The sequence below is a fragment of the Schistocerca americana genome, chromosome 2, assembly GCF_021461395.2.
Source record: "Schistocerca americana isolate TAMUIC-IGC-003095 chromosome 2, iqSchAmer2.1, whole genome shotgun sequence".
NCBI lineage: Eukaryota > Metazoa > Arthropoda > Insecta > Orthoptera > Acrididae > Schistocerca > Schistocerca americana.
Window position 1 is genome coordinate 512,805,705 of NC_060120.1, and position 22,374 is coordinate 512,828,078.

The window sequence follows — 22,374 nt, forward strand, 5'->3', positions numbered from 1 at the left end:
GTGACCAATTTTTGCCCAAAGTGCCAGCAAGTTCATTCGTTCATTTGGAAGGGGAAGCCGACTGATGGTCAGCTTTCAGCTGGTTGGCAATGACAGAATTGCAGTGCAAGCTCTGCAATCTTTTCTTAAACAATTTTACACAAACCCTTCGGAAAAAGAATTTCATCTTTGTGTTACTTATAGCTTCTAATGTCAGGTTATTATGGCATATGATTCATTTCGTTAATTGTCATAGTCATTGTGATATTTAAGTGAAGGTAAGACTGCACGAAATTAAAAAAAAGTTTGCAATGAAAACTAAGGGTTGCTATGATTTTGTGTTGGTGCATATTACACAATATGTTGCTGTGTATGAAATTCAGCTAACATATTGAGTTCTACTTTATGCTCAAGATAACTGATCTGATGTAGCACACTCATTTGTGATTGTGCCACACCAGCAATAATGGCGGAGTAAAATATCCATAACATTCCTCATATTTCATAAGCGGTTTGAAGTACTGAAATGAGATTTTAGCAAATGATAGCACACAATGAGGAGAGTATTTTGCTATATGGTTATTATGCAAACCTCGTTATCTGCCATATTATTCCACTAACTTTTTCGACAAAAGAATGTAATGTTTAAGGACCTTCAATAACTCGTGAAAAGAGAAATTTTATGGGCTTTTAAAGAACATAAATGAAGACATAACATGTTTATTTTTGTAATGAGGATGTGCTTTTTCATAAGCTAGTGACCTTACTTTTTTTCAGGTCCTCACTTAATAAACCACTGTTCAGAATTCTCTCGCAACTGCATCTGAAAAATGTGTTGGTTATCTGACACTGTAAAGTCTGCTGTGTTATGGCAAAAGAAGCGAATTTTAACAGGCAACCCCAAAAACGTGTAGGTATTACTTGAAATTCGCTACCCGAAACGCTTCTCTGAAAAGTTAAAAATGGTTAACAACCTAGGTGAAAATAAGTCACTGCATTTTTAGCAGGATTTTTTCCTATATACTAACCAATGCAGGTATGACAGCAAATATTTTCGTTTGTCACTATGTAACCGAGGCCACAGAGGGGCTCCACTTAATATTTCAAGAAAATGTGAGTGCAGGCTTCAAAAAAAAAAAAAAAAAAAAGGCCACCCACCCACACCCACACATTGTAATTTGGCACTTCATGAGGAGGCTGGAGGGACTGAAGTAGTAAGAGGAATCCCCTACTTTAGCCGGCAGAAATTCCTGTCTGAAGAATCAAATTACAGTGTGTATGTAATGCTAAATTTACATGGCACAACTGAAAAACAAGAACAGGAAAAAACAAAATGTCCCAATTTATGATGTAAATATGAGTGCAGAATTTCACTACTCACTACTTTACTACCTTAATGACATATGTTTTGTGAATCGCTTCAACTAAAAACAGTTATAGGTAGGCAACTAATTGAAACACAAACATACCTAAAAGCTATCTCTCCAATTTCTCCAAATGGAATCAACTAAGCAAAACTATAATGAATTCAAGTACTACTTTGCTGTCAATTCTGCTGCTCAGACAGTGAATAGATGCAGTCTCACTCACCAGCACAACAAAACAACAATGGCAGCAAATCCCAAAACAAGCCACTGATGACTAGCACAGAACAGTCCATGGGCGTAATACAGCTGTGAAACTTTCTCTGGCAGAGACACTCGTGTGCTTGATCGCTGATGTGAATGTGAGTTCACATGGGCAGGCCCATCTGGTGGTGACACGGTAGTTGCCATCCCACATTACCACCACAGCAAGAAGCTAGACATGGTAAACATACCTCTGAAAATAACAGTACTGAAAGCACTTAATCTAGAAAGGATACAATGAAGAAAGCTTTCTACTTGACAACTATCTTAGAAGTTATTACTATCATAATATAACTCGAAACCTCTTGTAAATTCATATAACAGGAGTCACATTTTTACACACACCATGAGAATTGTTACCTATATCTCATGGTTGCCAGTAATGAAAGAGATTTTATGAAATAAACTGACAAACAGGGCAAATACATCCAACTGTGTTATCAATTTTTAAATGCCTGGCAATGTTTAACTGCTGCACACATTATCCATTCATAAGTAATAATGGAAATACCTACATGCCCAGTCATGATACTTATAAATCATCAATGCATTTTATGAAATATTTTACTTTCAGCACACGGCGAACTTGTACAGTTAATTGATGACACAATGTGATGCTGCTATATCAACTTGTGGAAAATAATTTGTGGTTGCTCTTTCTTTACAAATTTAGTACCACAGTAAGTACTCGACGGGAGATTTAAGATGATGTATTGCTAATAAACTTTCATCCAACAAACTGTTACAAACTTTTCACTAAAATAAACAAATTTTGAGGAAAATACAACAGGTCACTCGTACATGGACTGCTATTTACTAACGCAAGGTGATTCAGAGCGCCAAGAAATAAAACTTAATGTTTCAGTAAGAACATCGAAGAAGAACTCAAATATTTAAACTACTATTGCACTAAAAAATGTTTTTCCACTATCAAGATTAATAAGAGCTACTGAGGACAAAGCCCCATAACAGTTTAACTACTAGTTCGAAATCCATCGAAGAAGGAAAACTAAATCCTTTTCCAAACTTCCCAACACGCCCATCAATGTAAACATTGAATATCTGGCAATAGCATTGACGCCGAGACATTGACATTTGCCATCTTTCAAATTGTTGGTAGCACTGTACCTATTTACAATTTATACGGTAGTGATTGGAAGAAATAGCCGTAAACACATTACGATAATATGGGATGGTGTTGCCACTGCAGTAGTATTTTGTCCGCTTGACCAAGCAAATATAAACTTACCCAGTTTTGAACACACTCCTGGTTGCATTTAGAAATACAGAAGGCGTAATCCACTAATGCATCCAAAGAATTTTTAGTGCATCATTTTCAAACATGCACATAAAAATAATACCACTTAAGTAAAACCCGCGCAGCGTCTTACGGGCAGCGTGCTAAGAAAGCACTTCTTAACAAGCTCCTGATGAATTTGACATTGCCGGTCACACTGGCTCCCTTCCTACAAACGCAGTGATTGTCCAACAATAGCCTAGTACGACGACCGCAATATGAAAGACTGCTGTTCATCTCATGCTGTCGATGACAAGCGAATCCCAAAGATTACAAATTCGCCCACTTTATGTCAAATGGTGTAAAATGCCACTATATGCTTCACTGATAATACATTGTTGATATGCCTATTGTTTTACAACCTGGCTATGTAAACAAACAATGGCGTTACCATGGTGACGGCAACACCGTAAAACGTTCTAGTCAACTAACTACGGATTCTTCACCTACAGTGCAATGTCACTTTACTTAATGCTGTGCTTTGCTAGAAAGCTAAAAACAAGTGGTGAGGACAAAAGTAAAGACATACGGTTGGTATTCAATATCAACTATCTATTAACAACAATAACGCAATCATACCTCACTATTTTCCAGACTTTGTGCTCTTCTTTGCCTGATAGTGGCAATTGGCTCGTAAATATTGTTTTAAGTAACCACAACGTTATTAACAATTTTTTGAACAGTTCACTTCCCTTCACAACACACCAACCGCTTCATTAACCCATGACCGCAACATGCTTCACGAAAATATTTAATAATATATTTGTGTTTTAAAACGCTCAAATGTAAATGACAACTGTACAGCGTTTTCCCGTGTTACACAATTACACAACACTTCACGTCTCTTGTCAAAAGTTTACAACACTGACGGCAGTTTACGGCCCATGTTGTTCTAAGCACACGTAACCAAAAGGCAAAACGTTACACTTTCATTTAGATATGCCACAAGAAATGATTCTAAAATAGATCGAAAAACCACTTTATGCTCATAAAAGTGGGCGTAGATGTTCTAACGTATTCGTATGCCTATAAGTACACTGTTTCTGCATTTCCTAACGTATGCTTTCGATACTGGTGTGTCGCAATTCATCTCCACTAAAACTGTCACTGGAAGACCCGTATTAAAAACATTCAAGCAACACACTTTATTATGAACACTGTCGCACACATTCTCGTTCACGCACACGTCTTCTGCATCGCAGATGTATACATGTATGATCATAACCAACACATTTCGCAGGGATACCAACACAATGATGATAAATGCAAAAGCACCATCGAGAACAATCGAGATTAAATTCATTTTAACTCTGGTGCGTATAAAGGCCCGTCCACACGCAACGATCTGTCTGCGCAAATGTCTGCGCACATCACATCTGCGCAGACAGATCGTTGCGTGTGGACAGAAGATTTGCACCAACCTGAGGTGTGTGCAAACCTGGAAGTTGGAGTTGGAGGTTTGAGCGAAACCTCTCAAATCTGTGGGTTCAAACCACATCTGCGCAGACAAGTTGGAGCGTGTGGACAGGAGATCGCCACAGATCTGGCGCGAAACAGCTGTTTGCTCAGTCTAGTGTTTGTATTTGTACGCACAGGACATTAAAATGGCTGATACTCCTCAGTGTTATCGAGAGTTTGTAAGTGAATTCATTGAAATATATAGAAACCACCTATGTTTGTGGAAGATTAAAAGTAAAGAATATAGTGACCGAGACAAAAAGACAGCACCATACAATGCTCTAATTGAAAAATTGCGGGCAGTTGACGCCTCGGCAAACAGAGAAACGGTAATTAAAAAAAAAAAAATTCGTTGCGAACTGGCGAAATTATTTGCGGATGGGTGTCGAAACTTATAATTATCTCTTAAAGCTTGTAACCCCTCATACTATGAGAAAAAATACTTGTATGAGAAGGGCAATTTCTCCTCATGAACGGCTGGCGGTAACATTAAGATTCCTAGCAACAGGAAGGAGCTACAAGGATTTGGAATTTTCAACTGCAATATCGAAACAAGCGTTGAGTAAAATAATACCCAACACATGTGAAGCTATTTACGCTGTCCTGAAGGATGAGTTCATGAAGGCAAGTCAAGTAAATTAAGTCTGTCAGCGAACTGTCTGCACCATTTTGACCGCTTTCTCTGTTTCCTGCGGTTGGTCTGAATGTTTTTTGCAACACAAGTTGCGAACACAGACCACAACAGAACTTCCTCCATTTCTATATTTCAAAATAACTGAATTAAATTTTTGACGTTTACGGGGAGCGTAGTCGCTTGCCACTGATATTTCTTTTCTACACCGACAGATGGCGGGCGAGTAGTAGATTGGGATTTGTGACGTGTGAACACACCACATTTGCAGCGATCTTTTGCATGTACAGACATCTGCGCAGACAGATCGTTGCGTGTGGACCGGGCTTAACAGGTTTAGAATGAAAAGATGCCTACGCCAATTTTCAGTCATAATCAATATACATGGGCCATTCCACGAGAATATCATGTGGACAAATTGATTTCCAATCTCCAACCACACTGTATCACACTAAATTTTATGATTACAACAAATTTTTCTAAGTACATAATTTAAATGAGTACGCAATGCTTTGTAATAAGAAAGATGGCAGTTTTGTAGACTTTAATTAAGGAAAGATAATTTTTGAACAGATACCGTAGCCTTCTAGTGGATCGTTGTGTATTTGGTAACGCAGCTAGCTAGTGTGTCCTTACTTTACTTGATTTTGTCTTACTAACTATATATAGGTGATATTATTACTGAAGCTATATATTTTCGCAAACCCAGAAGTATCAGCGTAAGAGTGAAAGAAGTGCCTCCCATCCTAATGGTAAACTGCCTATGCGTATGCAACACAATGCCAGAGTTTAAAGCGCTCATGAAAAGCAGTGAAGCTCAATTATACTAGGCACAGAAAGCTGATTGAAACATGAAATTGACAGCAGTGAGATTTTTGGCGGAATTTAAGTGTATATTGAAAGGATAGGCAAATGGGAAATGTATTTATCCTAGTAGACAAGAAACTCAAAACCACTGGGACAGAAATTGTAGCTGCATGTGAGATTATTTGGGCAAGTCTCAGTATCAGGGGTGGGCAAAAAATGATAATGGGATCTCTCTATCGCCTACCACACTCATCTTCTGATGTAACCGAACGCTGTAGAGAAAACCTCAGTTCACTTGTACGTAAGTTACCCAATCATTCTATAACCATCGGTGGAGACTTTAATCATCCAACAATTAATTGTCAGTGTTGGTCATGATAAGATATCCTGAGAATGTCTTCTCTGAATGCTTTCTCTGTAAACTAGAACAGATAGTTAGGCACGTCACTCATGAGGAAATATATTGGATCTAATGGCAACAAATAGATCTGGCCTCTTTGAGGATATCCACATCGAAACTGGTATCCGTGATCATTTGCAGCAACAATGATTACCAAAGTACAAAGGGCAACTAAAAGAAGCAGAAACATACATATGCTCAGCAAACTAGATTTAAAAAATCAGTAGTGTCATATCACAATGAGGAACTTGAAACTTTCAGCACAGGGCAGGAGCATGTGGAGGAAATCTAGCTCAAGATTATAAGGATGGTTGACCATCTACTGCATAGATGTGTATGCAGTAGAACAGTTCATAATGGGATGGAGTCTCCATGGTACAAAGTAACTGTAAAGAAACTTCTAAACAAACTGAGGTTACTGCGTATTATGTATAAAACGAAACATAGCGCTGTAGATAGAGAGATGCAGAATGAAATGCATTTGGCTGTCAAGAGAGCTATGCATCTTGTCTTCTGTGACCGCCATTGTAGAATATTGCCAAGTGACTTTCCACAGAACCCAAAGAAATTCTTGTCATGTGTAACAACTGTTAGTGGCACCAAAGTAAGTGCCCAGTCCCTAGTGAATGAGACAGGAATGAAATTGAGGGTAGCAAGACAAAAGGTGAAACGCTTAACTCCATTTTCAAATGTTCCTTTACGAATGAAAACCCAGGAGAATTGCCCCAATTTAATCCTTGTACCACTGAAAATATGAATGAAATATGTATTAGTTTCTGTGATGTTGAGAAACAGCTGGAATCGTTAAGATTGAACAAAGCTTCAGGGTCCAATGGAATCCCTCTCAGAGTCTATATTGAATTTGAGGCTGAGTTAGCCCCTCTACTAACTGTAATTTTTCGTAAATCCTTCTAACGAAAATCCGTGCACAGTCTTACAAAAAGGCACAGGTCACACCCATCTACAAGAAGGGTAGTAGAGGTGATCCACAAAACCACTGTCCAATATCCTTGATATCGATTTGCTGTAGAATCTTGGAAATTATTCTGAGCTCATACATAATGAGTTATCTTGAACATAATGACCTTCTCAATGCCAACTAGAGTGGATATCTAAAACATCGATCACGTGAGAACCAACTCGCACTTTTATCACATGACATTCTTAAAGCTTTGGATCAGGCAATCAGGTAGATAGGGTGTTTCCTTATTTCCGAAAAGCATTTGATTCAGTAGCACACCTACGCTTATTGTCAAAAGTACTATCATATAGGATATCAAGTGAAATTTGTGATTGAATTGAGGGCTTTTTGGTAGGGAGGACCAACATGTTATCTTGGATGGAGAGTCATCATCAGATGTAGAAGTAACTTCGGGTGTGCTCCAGGGAAGCATGTTGGGATCCTAGCTGATCATACTGTATATTATATTGCAGACAATACTAATAGTGAAATCAGGCATTTTGTAAATGATGCAGTTATCTGTAATGAAGTACGACCTGAAAGAGGCTGCATAAATATTGGGACAGATCCTGAAAAGATTTCAAAGTGGTACACAGGTTGGCAATTTGTTTTAAATGTTCGGAAATGTAAAACTGTGCACTTCACAAAACGAAAAATCGTAGTATCCTATGACTATAATATAAACGAGTCACTGTTGGAATCAGCCAACTCATACAAATAGCTGGCTGTAACACTCTGTATGGATATGAAATGGAATGAGCATTTAGGTTCAGTTGTCGGTAAAACAAGTGGTAGACTTTGATTTAGTGGTAGAATACTGGGAAAGTGCCAACAGTCTACACAGAGATTGCTTACAGATTACTCTTGCAAACACTTCTGGAATATTGCTGAATTGTGTGGGACTTGTACCAGATAGGCCTAATAGGGGATATTGAATGTATATGGAGAAGTGCAGCATAAATGGCCACAGGTTGCTTTAATCCATGGGAAAGTGTCACAGAGATACTGAAGGAACTGAACTGGCAGACTCTTGAAGGTAGACATAAATTAGCCTGAGAAAATCTATTGATGAAGCTTCAAGAACTGGCTTTAAATGATTACTCTAGGAATATACTGTTGTTGTGGTCTTCAGTCCTGAGACTGGTTTGATGCAACTCTCCATGCTACTCGATCCTGTGCAAGCTTCTTCATCTCCCAGTACCTACTGCAACCTACATCCTTCTGAATCTGTTTAGTGTATTCATCTCTTGGTCTCCCTCTACGATTTTTACCCTCCACACTGTCCTCCAATACTAAATTGGTGATCCCTTGATGCCTCAGAACATGTCCTACCAACCGATCCCTTCTTCTAGTCAAGTTGTGCCACAAACTTCTCTTCTCCCCAATCCAATTCAATACCTCCTCATTAGTTATATGATCTACCCATCTAATCTTCAGCATTCTTCTGTAGCACCACCTTTCGAAAGCTTCTATTCTCTTCTTGTTCAAACTAGTTACTGTCCATGTTTCACTTCAATACATGGCTACACTTCATGCAAATACTTTCAGAAACGACTTCCTGACACTTAAATCTATACTCGATGTTAACAAATTTCTCTTCTTCAGGAATGCTTTTCTTGCCATTGCCAGTCTACATTTTATATCTTCTCTACTTCGACAATTATCAGTTATTTTGCTCCCCAAATAGCAAAACTCCTTTACTACTTTAAGTGTCTCATTTCTTAATCTAATTCCCTCAGCATCACCCGACTTAATTCGACTACATTCCATTATCCTCGTTTTGCTTTTGTTGATGTTCATCTTATACCCTCCTTTCAAGACACTGTCCATTCCGTTCAGCTGCTCTTCCAAGTCCTTTGCTGTCTCTGACAGAATTACAATGTCATCGGCGAACCTCAAAGTTTTTATTTCTTCTCCATGGATTTTAATACCTACTCCGAATTTTTCTTTTGTTTCCTTCACTGCGTGCTCAATATACAGATTGAATAACATCAGGGAGAGGCTACAACCCTGTCTCACTCCCTTCCCAACCACTGCTTCCCTTTCATGCCCCTTGACTCTTATAACTGCCATCTGGTTTCTGTACAAATTGTAATTAGCCTTTCGCTCCCTGTATTTTACCCCTGTTACCTTCAGAATTTGAAAGATAGTATTCCAGTCAACATTGTCAAAAGCTTTCTCTAAGTCTACAAATGCTAGAAACGTAGGTTTGCCTTTCCTTAATCTAGCTTCTAAGATAGGGTATATACTACAACTCTGTATGTGTCACTCACATACAATTCGTGAAGATAAGATTAGAATAATTACTGCACACATGGAGTCATTCAAACAATCATTCTTCCCAAGCTCCATACCTGAATGGAACAGGAAGAAACCCTAATAACTAGTACAATGGGACGTACCCTCTGACAAGCATCTCATGCTGGTTTCAAGAGTATAGATGTTGATATAGGCATTGATGTAGATGTAGATTTACAACAGAGACAGAAGGACCACAACCAATGTAGGAAGTTTTCCTTATACAGGGTGTCCATCCTAAGAGTAATCAGGAGCATTTTCTCTGGTGTCTTCGCAGATATTTGCAATTTCATTTTTGCTATGTATTTCCAGAGTCAGCCCCAACAAATGCTGCTCATCACATCTTTCAATCCACCCTCAATGTCGGTGGAGAGTCGACTTGTGTCCCGTTACAAACAAAATTATTTTTGAAGAGGAAATTTCTGTTCGTTACAGTGGTCCAAAATTCTTTTTTGTCGATATGTGTTAAGAGGGACAGTCAAACACGAAGAATAACCAGGAATCAAGCAGAAACCAAGCAGCATTGCTGCATGGTATCAGCAGTTAGCGTGGATCAGACATGTTTCGATGAATTGCAACCTGAAAATCAAGCAAATGTAGATTTAACAAGTGCTTCTAAACATCATATAAACATTAAAACACGAACGTGAATATGGATATAATAAGAAAGGGTTTGATAAGTTCCAGACTCCAAATAAGTATAGAACACTCCTGTAATAATTGTTACATTCTATAACATAGTCATAAGATGCTTTGCAAACAGTTTTCCTAAGGAATTAACCAGTGGGAGGAGATTAATTGTACCAAAACAATGAGTTACAAATCACAGAAGCTTTTAATAACCTTTTTCCATCAGTAGTACATAATTCAGGCTCATACACTTTCTTAGCAAATCGCTCAGATTTCCCGAGAAAAGTCTTGAAAAAAGAAATTTGATGAAGTTCGACTCAATGTCATCCTACATCTCTGGAAGAAATTTTCAATGTTACTAACTTTCTTAAAAATAAATTTCCAAATGGTTTCCACAAAGTCATTAGGAAAATAATGAAATGTTGTTCAACTGAACTTAGTTATACAGTGTGTTACTTATGTAATTAATCATTTCACATAGATACTTTCATGGAGAGAATTAAAAACATTGTTGTCAAACAACTCCACAAAGAAAGGAAAGAAAACTTTAGCAAAGAATTACTGACCCTTCTCATTACTGCTAATATTTTCTAAAAGTTTCAGGAGTATTATGTACAATAAAATTTGTAAACCTTTAACACAGCAAAACATATTCAGTGGCAAACTGTTTGAGTTTAAAAAAGAACTATCGAATGAACAGCCTTACATTTATCTTGACAGATGATATATTAGAATCAATAAATCAGAAATTACTAGCATTGGCAATACTTTGTGATCTACGTATATGGCCCTTGCCTGCGTGAAATCCTAATGTAGAAGTTAAAATCTTTTGGAATAGTAGTTACAGTAGATTCATAAAACTTCCTAGCAGATTAAAACTGCATACCAGACAAGGACTTGAACTTGGACCTTCACCTTTTGCGGGCAAGTGTTCTACCAATTCAGGTACCCAAGCATGACTCGCAAACCATCCTCACAGCTTTACTTCCACGAGTATCTCATTTTGTCTCCCACCTTCTAAATTTCACAGTAGGTTCATAGTTCTTATTTTATGTGGATGACAGAAAGCAGTGTACCAGTTTCAGTTGAATCACATAAGTACAGGCACTTAGAATTTGAAGCAATCAGACATAGTGCCCCATAAGATTCGGTTTTTTGGCCTTCTGTTGTTTTTGAGAAACATAAATGATCTTCCTCTTGTAGCTCTAGAAGTTACAAATTTTGGAACAGTTTGCAAATGGCACAAATATAGGAACAAAAAACTGTACCAATCCCCTCCCTGAAAATAAATAAATAAATAAATATTCATAAACATCAACAACTGGTTCAAATCACATGGAATATCGCTAAATTTTGACATGATACAGTATGTAAAGTTCAGTTATTCTCATAGAACACCATAGGTATAAAACCAGTATCTCAAGCAATGAAATCAAGTAAGCAGAAAATGTTAAGTTTTTAAAGCTATGGATAGATCACAACCACATTTGGAAAACCCACAGTCTAGAATTAATGGAGTGCCTTAGTTCAGTTACAATTGCAGTAGGCAGTACGACAGCCATGTGCAATTTATAAATACAGAAACTAATTTATTCTGCATATTTTCGTTCACTAATGAGTTATGAAATCATTTTATGTGGCACTCAGCTCACAGAGACAGCAAATTCAGAATACAGAAGTATTCTATAAGAATTATGGCTGATGCTAATTCTAGGAATCCAACGTAGAACGTTTAAAAAAACTGGGTGCATTCAAAACTACTTCACAGATACTGCATCAGTTCTAAAACTGTTTAATATCTCCATCTACCAGATTGATCACCATCAGTAGTGTCACATGTCCTCAATTCATGATGAGATTCTGCAGGGAAGTCTGGAATTTAAACCAGGACATTGGTTCAAAATCTGGTGATCAGGAACTTTATGCCATCATCTCTCCTTCCCATGCAGGCAAATAGTGGCAGTGAAATTTTTTTTCACCATCGGGATTCGAACTAGCTTGCCCCAACGTCAAGTGCCTCTGCACAAACGTGCATTAGCAACCTTTTTTTTTCTCTTTGGGCTATTCCACTACCAACTTCTTTTTCAATTTTTATTTTTTTTAAATTTTGTTTGATGTGTATGTTAAAGGTAACTAACAAAAGAAAACAAAAAAGCAGGACCAACCCTATGGGGCACCGCCTCTTGTGTCCCTACCAAACAAAACTGAACTGATCCCTTTTCAGGCACTGCCATTCTAACTACACCTAAACCTCCACCTCCCCACCTAAGGAAACTAAGATATCTAAAAGGGACAGCCATTTGCGTGTCAATCCTTAATGGCTATAGGATTGAAGCGTAGGAGACCCCAGTACCCAAGAAACAAGAGTTTTTTTGTTCATATTATATCCGTTTGTTGGCCTGTACATGTCGATGCACATTACTGATTGTGTGTACTGTGTGTGATCACAGCCCAATTCCAGGAGTTGAGGAGTGTATTTGTACCATTGACCAAGAGATATTGTGAAGACTGTCTTGAAAACCAGATGAGTGCATAGTGTTTCACAAGAGGGTAGTGAGAAGTCTGTTGCTACAACAGGACCACTGGGATAACCGTCATTGACAGGGTATGGAGGTAACAGACCACGGTGTTTTGCGTGATAAGCCAAATGTCCCACTTGAGGGGGCACATAAGGTTATGCTGGTCAATGTCATCGAGCTGGCAATCACAGCAAAGAGGTGAAGTAGCCAGTCCTATATGAAGAAGTCGACGATTCGTCATGAATTTACTAACTATGAACGTGCAGACATATCCAATGGCAAAAAGATGCATCGACACACTCCCAAACCATCCATTAGTTTATGTCTGGGTGCTGCACCTCCACTGGGTTGTTAGGGGTGGGTGACGTAAACAAAGGATAAAAGTCCTTCAGATTGGAGGGGTGGGCGACTGCCACTCATTCTGATTGTAGCGGAGTTCAATGAAATAAGTTACAATGTGGTACAATAACAGGGAGTTATGTGCTATATCGATCAATGGTTGGAGAGAAGCTGATCACAGGATATCCAAAACACTGCATGTTAAAGATGATAAGAACCCTTCAGGGCAGCAGCATGGTATGCACAAAGAGTGCAATGGATCACACCTGCACGTTGAAGAATATGAGGCTGCGTTTTAGAGGAGGCCATGTTTGATTGATGTAGCGGATTCTAAAAAGTATCCCTGATGACACGAAGAATCTGAAGGCTGACTGACCAAAGAGTAATGGCATCGCGAGGATCTGGGCAACATCTACTGGTTTAGGGGCCACATACGTGTTGACATAGCACAAACTGGTTCAAGCTATGGTGGACATGGCAGTGAACATGATGCCATATGGACTGCAAAGCTGGTGGTAAGCCAATGCCACAGTGCAGTGTGTGGAGCCTGTAAAGTTGATCACTAAGTAATAATGGGTGGTACCAAGAGGGTGCCGATCTGGCGCCACAACCTGGGGTCCACACGTGATTTGCATCATCATTGACATCATTTAATTGTGACATTAAGGACGCTAAGTGAAATCTGTCCATACTGCTAGATTCAGTGGATGGCATCACTGAGTTCTAGTGTGGAGCAGGTGAGAAGTAGGAGATCATCTGCGTAGACCCTGCAGCATTGGATATGATTGCGCAAGTTGAAACTCTGTAGGTAAACTGTATGACTGGAGATGAGGAGCTCCAATGGGATGGCATACAGCAGTGTGGACATGGGGCATCTCTGACAAGGTATTTTTAAAATCAAAGGAGACCAGCACCATGTGGAGCCAACACACTGTGGCTATAGTCATGAGGTCGCTGCATTCCCTCAGAGCAGTTTGAGGGGTAGCCCCACAACCAAATGCAATCTATTCCAGTGAAAGGACCATAAGTAATACCAAGCATATGCACACCACTAAGAGGCGCTCATAGTCCTTGAAGTGTCACTGTCCAGTGGGGAAGCACTAAGATGGCGAACGCCCAGTAGAACTCAGCTGAAAGACCATCTGGTCCTAGCGGCTTGTTCTTTGCCCCCTTGTCAATCATGTCTACCACCTCATCTGTGGTAATCACAGACATCATTGGCATCGACTCTGCAGTGGTGAGGGTTTTTTCAGGAGCAGGGTGAAGGTCATCAGGTATTGGCGCTACCACTAGGTCGTCGCCGTAAAACTGGCGGCAGTCGTCAGTGGAGGCAGACACTGCCACTGCTCGCATCATGTGGCGATTACCATGGGAAATGGTGAGAGCAGAGACGAAGAGTCAATGTTGATAACATGGTCAGATGTAGCGTGGTCCATGGATGGCAATTCCTCTTATACAAGGTTTTGTTGTTGCAAATGAACCATGATGCCATACGTTTTATCACATTGGAGAGTGAGGAGATGGGCTTTTGTATGCTGACACCCCCTATGGACATCAGGTGACAGGGGGAGCACATTCAGCTCTTGATGGACGATGTAGTGAAAGTTGATGGTGCCCCGATGCCACACCACTGCTTCCTTGCTAGATTGGATGAAGACCTTTGTGACTGCAGGTTTCACTTACTTGAGGTACCAGTGCAATGTGGACTCGTATCTTGGGACACGCTTTCTGTGGGATGCCCATGTAATGGCAATGTGTTGTCAGCAATGCGGGTCTCCAAGTGCGTAAGTGTTAAGCTTCCAAGACCCCAGAACCCTTTGCTATGTCAGAACAACTGAGATAGTGAGTGTGCAGATGATGGTGCAATGGTCTGAAAATGTAAAGGTCAATTTTTCTGCTTTGGAGACTCCATTTACATTGTGAACAGACATATAAAACTGATCGAGTCTGCTCGCAGAATGTGCTGTATAATGGGTATAATTGGGGGCAGCACCATGAATCTTCTCCCAAAACTCAATGAGATGAAAGTCTTTAACCAAGGTACACAGCATCAGGCATGGCAAACAACCAAGTGTCTGGTCCTTTGGGTTGGCGACGAGGCCAATCTGCGTTCTTATCGCTATTGCCCTGATTTACTTGTGTAATGGCTTCGCCACAACCTCCAGATGTACTGTCCGAATTTTATCGCTTACAGAATCTGCAGACGTAGGCCTTACTGGATGCCCTTGGACAGCTCGTCCAGGCTCAACGTGCTATGGAAAACGATGCTGCAGCCGCCACTCCACCGCTAACGCAGCCACAACACGCAGTTGCACCAACGTTTCGTCCTTTTGATGCTGCACTGGAAAGCTGGACGCAGTGGTCACGCCAATTTGGATTCCATCTCGCTGCCTACAGAATTCAAGGTAACGAGCAGTAGCCATTTTTGTTGTCTTCCGTCGGCATCCAAACGTACCGTGTGATAGTCAAATTATTTCCCCAACGCAACGTAACAACTCTGTCCTACGACGAAATTTTGTCTGCATTAGGTGCATATTTCAAAGAATCAGTCAATGTAGTTGCGAAAAGGTATACCTTCTTTCGTACGAAACGTATGGCAGGTCAGACTAATCGGGAGTGGGTTGCAACCTTGCAAGGCCTTACTAGGGATTGTGCTTTTGAGTGTCAATGTGGACTCCCTTATTCAGATACTATGGTACGTGATGCAACTGCACAGAACGTTTCTGATGTTCGTATATGCGAACAGATTTTGTAACTAGTCAATCCCTCCCTTCAACAAGTGATGGACATATTGGATCGGCAGGACACACTTGACTTTGCTCAGGAATCATTTGAAACTTCACCAGTCGTGTGTCAGGTTAACCGGCCTGCCAGGCGAGCTGCACAGAGCAGTAAACAGCCCTCGCGCCCAGCCGCGCCGCTGCCGCCAGGCTCTCAGCCACGTGTACTGCGCCGGCAAGCAAATGCAGTGCTAAAATCATGCCCGCAGTGTGCTACTAGACATTCGCGTGAGAATTGCCCGTCACGCCAGGTTATTTGCTTTTTCTATAATAAAAAAGGACATGTTCAGAGTGTTTGCCAGAAAAAGGTCAGATCGGACACTCACAACCATTCCAGGCCCTTTGCTTCGCGCCGAATTCGAACCAAGGATACTCAGGCTCATGAAACTTCGCCCATGAAAATTCATGTAGTTCATTCCACTCCGCCCAGTGCCACTCTCTCTAACAGTGACTGTGTTCGTCCCACAAATAGTGTGCGTCGACATCGCCGGGGATCCCGTCAAGTCGCACGTGATTATGTACCAGTGTCAGTTCATGTTGCACGAGACAGTCACTCTTGTCGTCAGCAGGACAATAAACCTTTTGTGGACTTGGACATTAACGGCAAAGTGATACCATTCCAGCTCGATACCGGAGCTGCAGTTTCACCGATCAATCAAGATGCGTACAAACAGCCGGGCACACCTCCGTTGTGTGCCGCAAATGTTAACTAGTTATGCAGGTCACGATATCCCTGTGTTCGGACAGTGCAGCCTTTTTGCAACATACAAAGGACAAACAAAACTTGTGTTATTTTACGTCCTTCGTTCTTCATCTGCAGTGAACTTGTTTGGTGTCGATTTATTTCAGTTTTTTAACTTGTCTATAGTAAATCAGGTCCTATCAGTGAACCAGATTGTACCTTCAGACAGTGTTTCTCGTCTATGTGAAGAATTTGCAGACATTTTTGCACCAGGCCTTGGTTGCGCCAAGAACTATAAAGCACATTTGGAACTGAAAGTAAACACGCAACCGAAATTTGTCAGAGCGCGCAATTTTCCCCACGCTTTACGTGATGAGATCGCAAAAACATTGGATTTGGAATCACAAGGTGTAATTGAACGTGTGCAGGCTTCTCTCTGGGCATCACCCTTAGTAATATTGCCAAAACCTTCCGGAAAATTGAGACTTTGTGTGGACTTCAAGGCAACAGTGAATCCACAACTAGTGATTGCAACTTTTCCTTTACCCCGCCCAGAAGATCTTATTGACAAACTGTGCCCGGGTAAATATTTTTCGAAGTTGGACCTAGCAGATGCGTACTTGCAAATACCGGTGGACGAAGAATCTCAGCGCGTTTTGGTGGTTAACATGCATCTTGGTTTGTATCGATTCAAACGACTGCCAATCGGGTGTGTATCTGCCCCTGCATTGTTTCAGCAATATCTACAAACTGTTTGTGCATCGGTCCCTATTGCAGCCAACTAGCTGGACGAGAGTGTGATCTCCGGAAAGACGGAAGAACATTTAGCCAATCTCAGAACGTTATTTCAGGTCTTGCGCACAAAGATGGATTGCACGATCGCCCTATTGCCTTTCCGTCCAAATTGCTCTCGTCTGCACAGAAATTCATTCGCTGGTCTATTTTCCTCTCACAGTACCGCTACGATATCTTGTATCGGTCCACTGCTAAGCATGGATACACTAATGCGTTGTCCCGTTTGCCTGTTGCTGAGGATAGAGCATTCAATTCCTCCGAACTTGCTTGCATGTTCATTGATTCGGAAACCAATGCCGTGGTCGAATCCTTTCTGATTGATTTTCGTTGTGTAGCTACAGCCGCAGCTGCCGACCCTGTCCTTGCGACCGTTCTGCGTTTTGTTGCTACGCAATGGCCCTTATCAAAGTCACGGATCGGAGATCCGTTGGTTCGCCGATTTTTTGCTCACAAGGAGAGACTTTTTGTACGACGTGTTTTGCTGTTGCGTTCTGATGATGATCAGTCCAGGGTCGTGGTACCACGTTCGTTACAGTCCTCAGTCTTACAGCTTCTCCACCAAGGACATTGGGGTATAGTGAGAACGAAACAACTTGCTCGTCAGCACTGTACTTGGTTCGGAATCGATGCCGCGAATACGAATATATGCTCTTCTTGCATGGTGTGTGCCGAACAACAATCAGCACCACCGCGGAAATTCTTTGCATCGCCAAAAGCCACTTCCCCTTGGCAACGCTTACCCATCGATTTTGCTGGTCCATTCTGGAATGCTCGATGGTTGGTTGTGGTCGATTCTTTCAGTAATTTTCCTTTTGTTGTCCGGATGTCTGCCACGACGTCATCTGCCACCATCCAAGCGTTATCTGCTATCTTTTGCATTGAAGATCTTCCACAGACTATTGTTTCCAACAATGGCCCACAATTCATGTCCGCAGAATTTCAGTCATTCTGCAAGGCCAATGGTATTCAACATCTGACGTCCGCGCCGTTTTCGCCACAGTCTAACGGCGCTGCTGAACGATTGGTCAGGACTTTCAAGTCACAGATGTTGAAGTTAAAAGAGTTGCATTCTCGGGAGGACATGTTATTGCTCTTTTTGTCCTCATGTTGCTCTCAGCCCCGAGATGGTCGCTCGCCGGCTGAGTTGCTCCACAGTCATCATCATCGAACCTTGATGTCTTTGCTACATCCGCCGCATCAGGTTCCTGTGCAGGGGCAGACACCTGCTTTTGCTCCAGGCGACATTGTCTACTATCGTCACTACCGAGGTTCACGGCGTTGGCTCGAAGGGCGCATTATTCGCTGCCTCAGACGCGCTATGTATCTGGTTTTGGGGGCCTCTGGTGAGATGCGCCGGCATCTCAACCAGCTGCGCCTCTGTCGTCGCATGGGATCTGCTGCTCGCCATCTGCTTTCAGCGACGGTGCCATCTGGTCAGCGCCTTGGGACCCATCTACTGGCTCGCCTCAGCCCCAGGTGTTACCGGCGCTGTCTTCCATTTTGCCCCATGGCGACGCGCCCCTGCCACCGCCACCTGTTCTCCTGGCGGCGACGCCCGCAGTGGACGCGTCGCTGCAACCGCCAGGCGCCTCCCTGGTTCACGCGCTGCCGATCGCTTCCCGTGACCAGTTGTCCTCCGACATGGAACTCTTGCCCGCTCCGGACCATATGTTGTCTTCGCCGGTCGGGTGCCCTGACCCGATGGAGGTCGACCCTTCGGCCCCTCCTGTCTCTCTGCGGGCGCATACACCGCATGTTGGTGTGCACCCTGGAGCAGGTTTTCAGGCATTTCCTAGTTCCCCGCAGTCCGAATGGCAGGGTGCAGGTGGCACAGCCTCGCCTGTTGTTAGGCTCCCCACCTCGTCGCATACGTCAACATGGGTCCTCCCCATCACAATTTGTTCTGTCATATAGCCTACCCCATCTTAAGCTAACTTAAATCTACTGAGCTCAGATGCTAAACTAAGGGACAAGGCAATGCAGCAGCACAAAACAATTAACACAAACAGCAATGACAAAAAAAATGTAAATTGGCAAAGCAAGCAGCAGTATATCTAGATTAGCAAAGGAAATGCAATATTACAACTAATATAAGGCAAAGCGCAGCAAACAAGAAAAATAAATCAGTAGTAAAACTGGCTTAACACAAGGTAAAATTCAGATGAACTATGCCTGGCAAACAGCAGCAAAAAATGCAATAACTAATATCTAAACATCACAAAGCCCAAGCAGAAAAAATATTACAGTAAAGATGGCCATGTCTAATACCTATGTCACATCTTAACACTAGAGTGATGCATCGCCTTGACTTACTGTACCAAAAAACTTACCAAGTCATTGACAAAAATTATCTATGCAATTCCTGTGAAGAGATGTCTTTTTGTGCTCCCTCGTTTTTTTTTTTTTTTTTTTTTTGGAAGTAGATCATAAAATTATTATTTACTGGATCTGTAGGCATAAAATATCTATATTAGTACATCTATTAAACTTTATTTTAACCAATGCTGCAGTGCAGCTAGAAACTAGATATTAAACAAAATGAGCAAATATATACAAAGCAATGTGTGAAATGTCATTCTCTAGGCAAATTGCGTCTCCAAAGGCAGTAAAAAATCTCTCAACTAGAAAGACAATATATGTAAATATGTTTCTCACATTTCATTAGGCAATTTCGTAAATATCGTAAATTAAGAGCTACACAGTGTAATCATATGTTTTCAAGTTTCAGCGTGTCGTCTTTGCAATGGTTTCTACAAAGAAATGTCAATAGCGATGATAATGGCCTCTTTTTTTCTCCACCTGTGCCTCTGAAAGGCACACACTAATGGCTTTTTTCCAGGCGACTGTTGCGCAGCTTGGTGCTTACAGTGCATTACGTCAAGGTGACCTACCTTCCTTACCGAAATATTTACAACATCAGTTTCTGCTACAGTGACAGTTTGATACAAATAAAATTTCACAGGTCGAAATATTTGCGTTACAAATCTGTAGAAACAAAATCCTATAAATATAACAGTGTCCAAAAAATTTTCACTGGCATTGTGGTACATTCACGCATATACACACATTTCATAACTCTTAAAGTACGATTCTTGGTTTTCAACATCCTTTTTCACAAGTCAGAGTCCCTAACCACTACTCATTATTCCTTACCTTATTACACATATACATATTCGTCGACACTTCTTCAATATTTCATCATAACAGATACGTAGCATAATCAAATTCCTCATATAGCATCAGCTTATTGATCATAAACATACCTCAGCAGCATAATACACACCGTCATTGTAATAATAACATCATAACACCTCAGTCAAATCTCAAAATCGTTATAGTTCCTCCAATAATTTCAAAACCTAAAAAAATTCTCTGCTCATTTAAATAGTGTCATCTACCTCAAACGTACTTTAAAAATCATGATCCCATACCAAATACATCATTCAAAGCTTCATAGTATCACAACGGTTCTGAAAAAATATGAACAGCTCACAAAGTACATACAAAATACAGTTTCATAAGTGTGAAGTTATCCAACTGTGTAATTGCGTAAACATCTGTCACTGACGTAGTAAAAAAAAGTTTGTTTCTCTGTTAAATAATCAGGTAGCTGTGTAATTCTGTGTTGGAGAAATATGGTACCGATGTGTAAAGTTGTATAAGCAAATACCATATTAGCCAGGGCTCCTTGTGCTTACCAGACACATGGTACACAAAGTAAGCATGTACCCCCCTGAGGATTAATGTAATTATACCCTCAGGTGTGACAGAGTACAGCAATCGAATGAAATGTACCACGGAAAACCTTTGTATCATTGTAATTCAAAAATCTTTAAAAATAAATGTTTTAAGTACAAAATTAATCACTCAAATGCGTGTCCTGTAGCGCTATACTGCGTCTTGCTGTAAGATAATTCTGTGGAAGTGTCGTAGTTATCGTCCTCTGAAAGCTAAGTTCTGCAGAAGTCAGTGTACTTACCTCATCATAAACATAAGTGAAATGCTATGCATATAGATATCGTAGTTATTACGTACATTACCCTGATCAAGAAAGTACTATACTGTAACGTGTTGTTGTGCTACGAAAAAGGCTGTCTCACTGTAGCTATATCACAAAAGTTACTACTAAAACATGTTTTACTTTCCAGAATAATACAGAAAAACTGTGCAGATATAAAACAGATACAGCACAAAAGCAACAATGTAAATTGTGTCACAGCGTCGTGATATAATCGTGTAGCTGTCAAAGAAACCGAATGCTAAGTCATCTTCAATCTCACAGAAAGTACTTTAAATCCAGAATGTATTCTCAAGTAAACCAAAATGTTGGATTAAAATCTTGTTAGCAGTACCGGTATATGTTCTAAGTATGTGAGCCTTATAGTCGTTACGTAATCGTACAACTAACAAGCAAGAATGTACACACACAATAACATTGTGTCGTCTGTTCACTATAACAATGCATTCGCAATTACTGTCTAAATATGTTCCCTAGATTCTAGACTGGATAGTTAATTTTAAAACATAGTTGCATGTTAACAGTTTCTAAGTCTGACAAAGTGTACTAGTAATGTGAAGTGAAAGATTTTATAGCAAAGACTTTCAATAAACAGTTTTATATGTGAAATATGGTGTAAACCTTTACTCTTCCTAGTACGCAGAGTTTCAACTTCAACGCAGTTATCATGTGGTATACGTCGGATTCTGTAAGGTCCATTGTAAACCAGAAAGAATTTGTGCCTCAAGTGTTTCTTCTTATGTGACAGTGAATGAGCTTTAACGAGAACTTTCTGATCAATGTACAGTTTCTTTGCATTTGCTTTACCGTGTAGTTTTCTCCTTTTGTCTGCAGCAGAATTTATATTTTTAATAGCCAAATCAATTATGTCGTTGTGTCGAAGTTTACGTGTATTCGGAAAAGGTACAAGCTCTCTGATTCTGTTCGGTGGTTCTTCATTCTTCAGTACAAGAATAGGTGGTAAAGCAGTGGAGTCATGAGGCATTTCATTCAGCACGTTTTGAAATAAGTGTAAATATCTGTCCCAATGCTGATGCTTTCTGTGACAATAAAGTCTGCAAAGCTTATTGATTTTTTTCATAATCCGTTCAGACGGGTTACAATGTGGTGAGTACAATGAAATAAAAACAGGTTTGATTTTATGATTCCGAA

General features: G+C 40.6%; 1 protein-coding gene across 1 annotated transcript in view; it reads right to left on the reverse strand.

The window, feature by feature from the left end:
* LOC124595100 (sterol regulatory element-binding protein cleavage-activating protein) overlaps positions 1–4,091 on the reverse strand; it is a 241,904-nt gene extending 237,813 nt beyond the window's left edge. Inside the window, exons 1-2 of the mRNA XM_047133693.1 lie at positions 3,484–4,091; positions 1,570–1,779 (exon numbers count right to left, since the gene is read on the reverse strand). Of these exons, the coding sequence (XP_046989649.1) occupies positions 1,570–1,754 (185 nt within the window). The 5' untranslated portion in view covers positions 1,755–1,779; positions 3,484–4,091. The remainder of the gene's footprint in view (positions 1–1,569; positions 1,780–3,483) is intronic.
* Between the last annotated feature and the right edge of the window lie 18,283 nt (positions 4,092–22,374).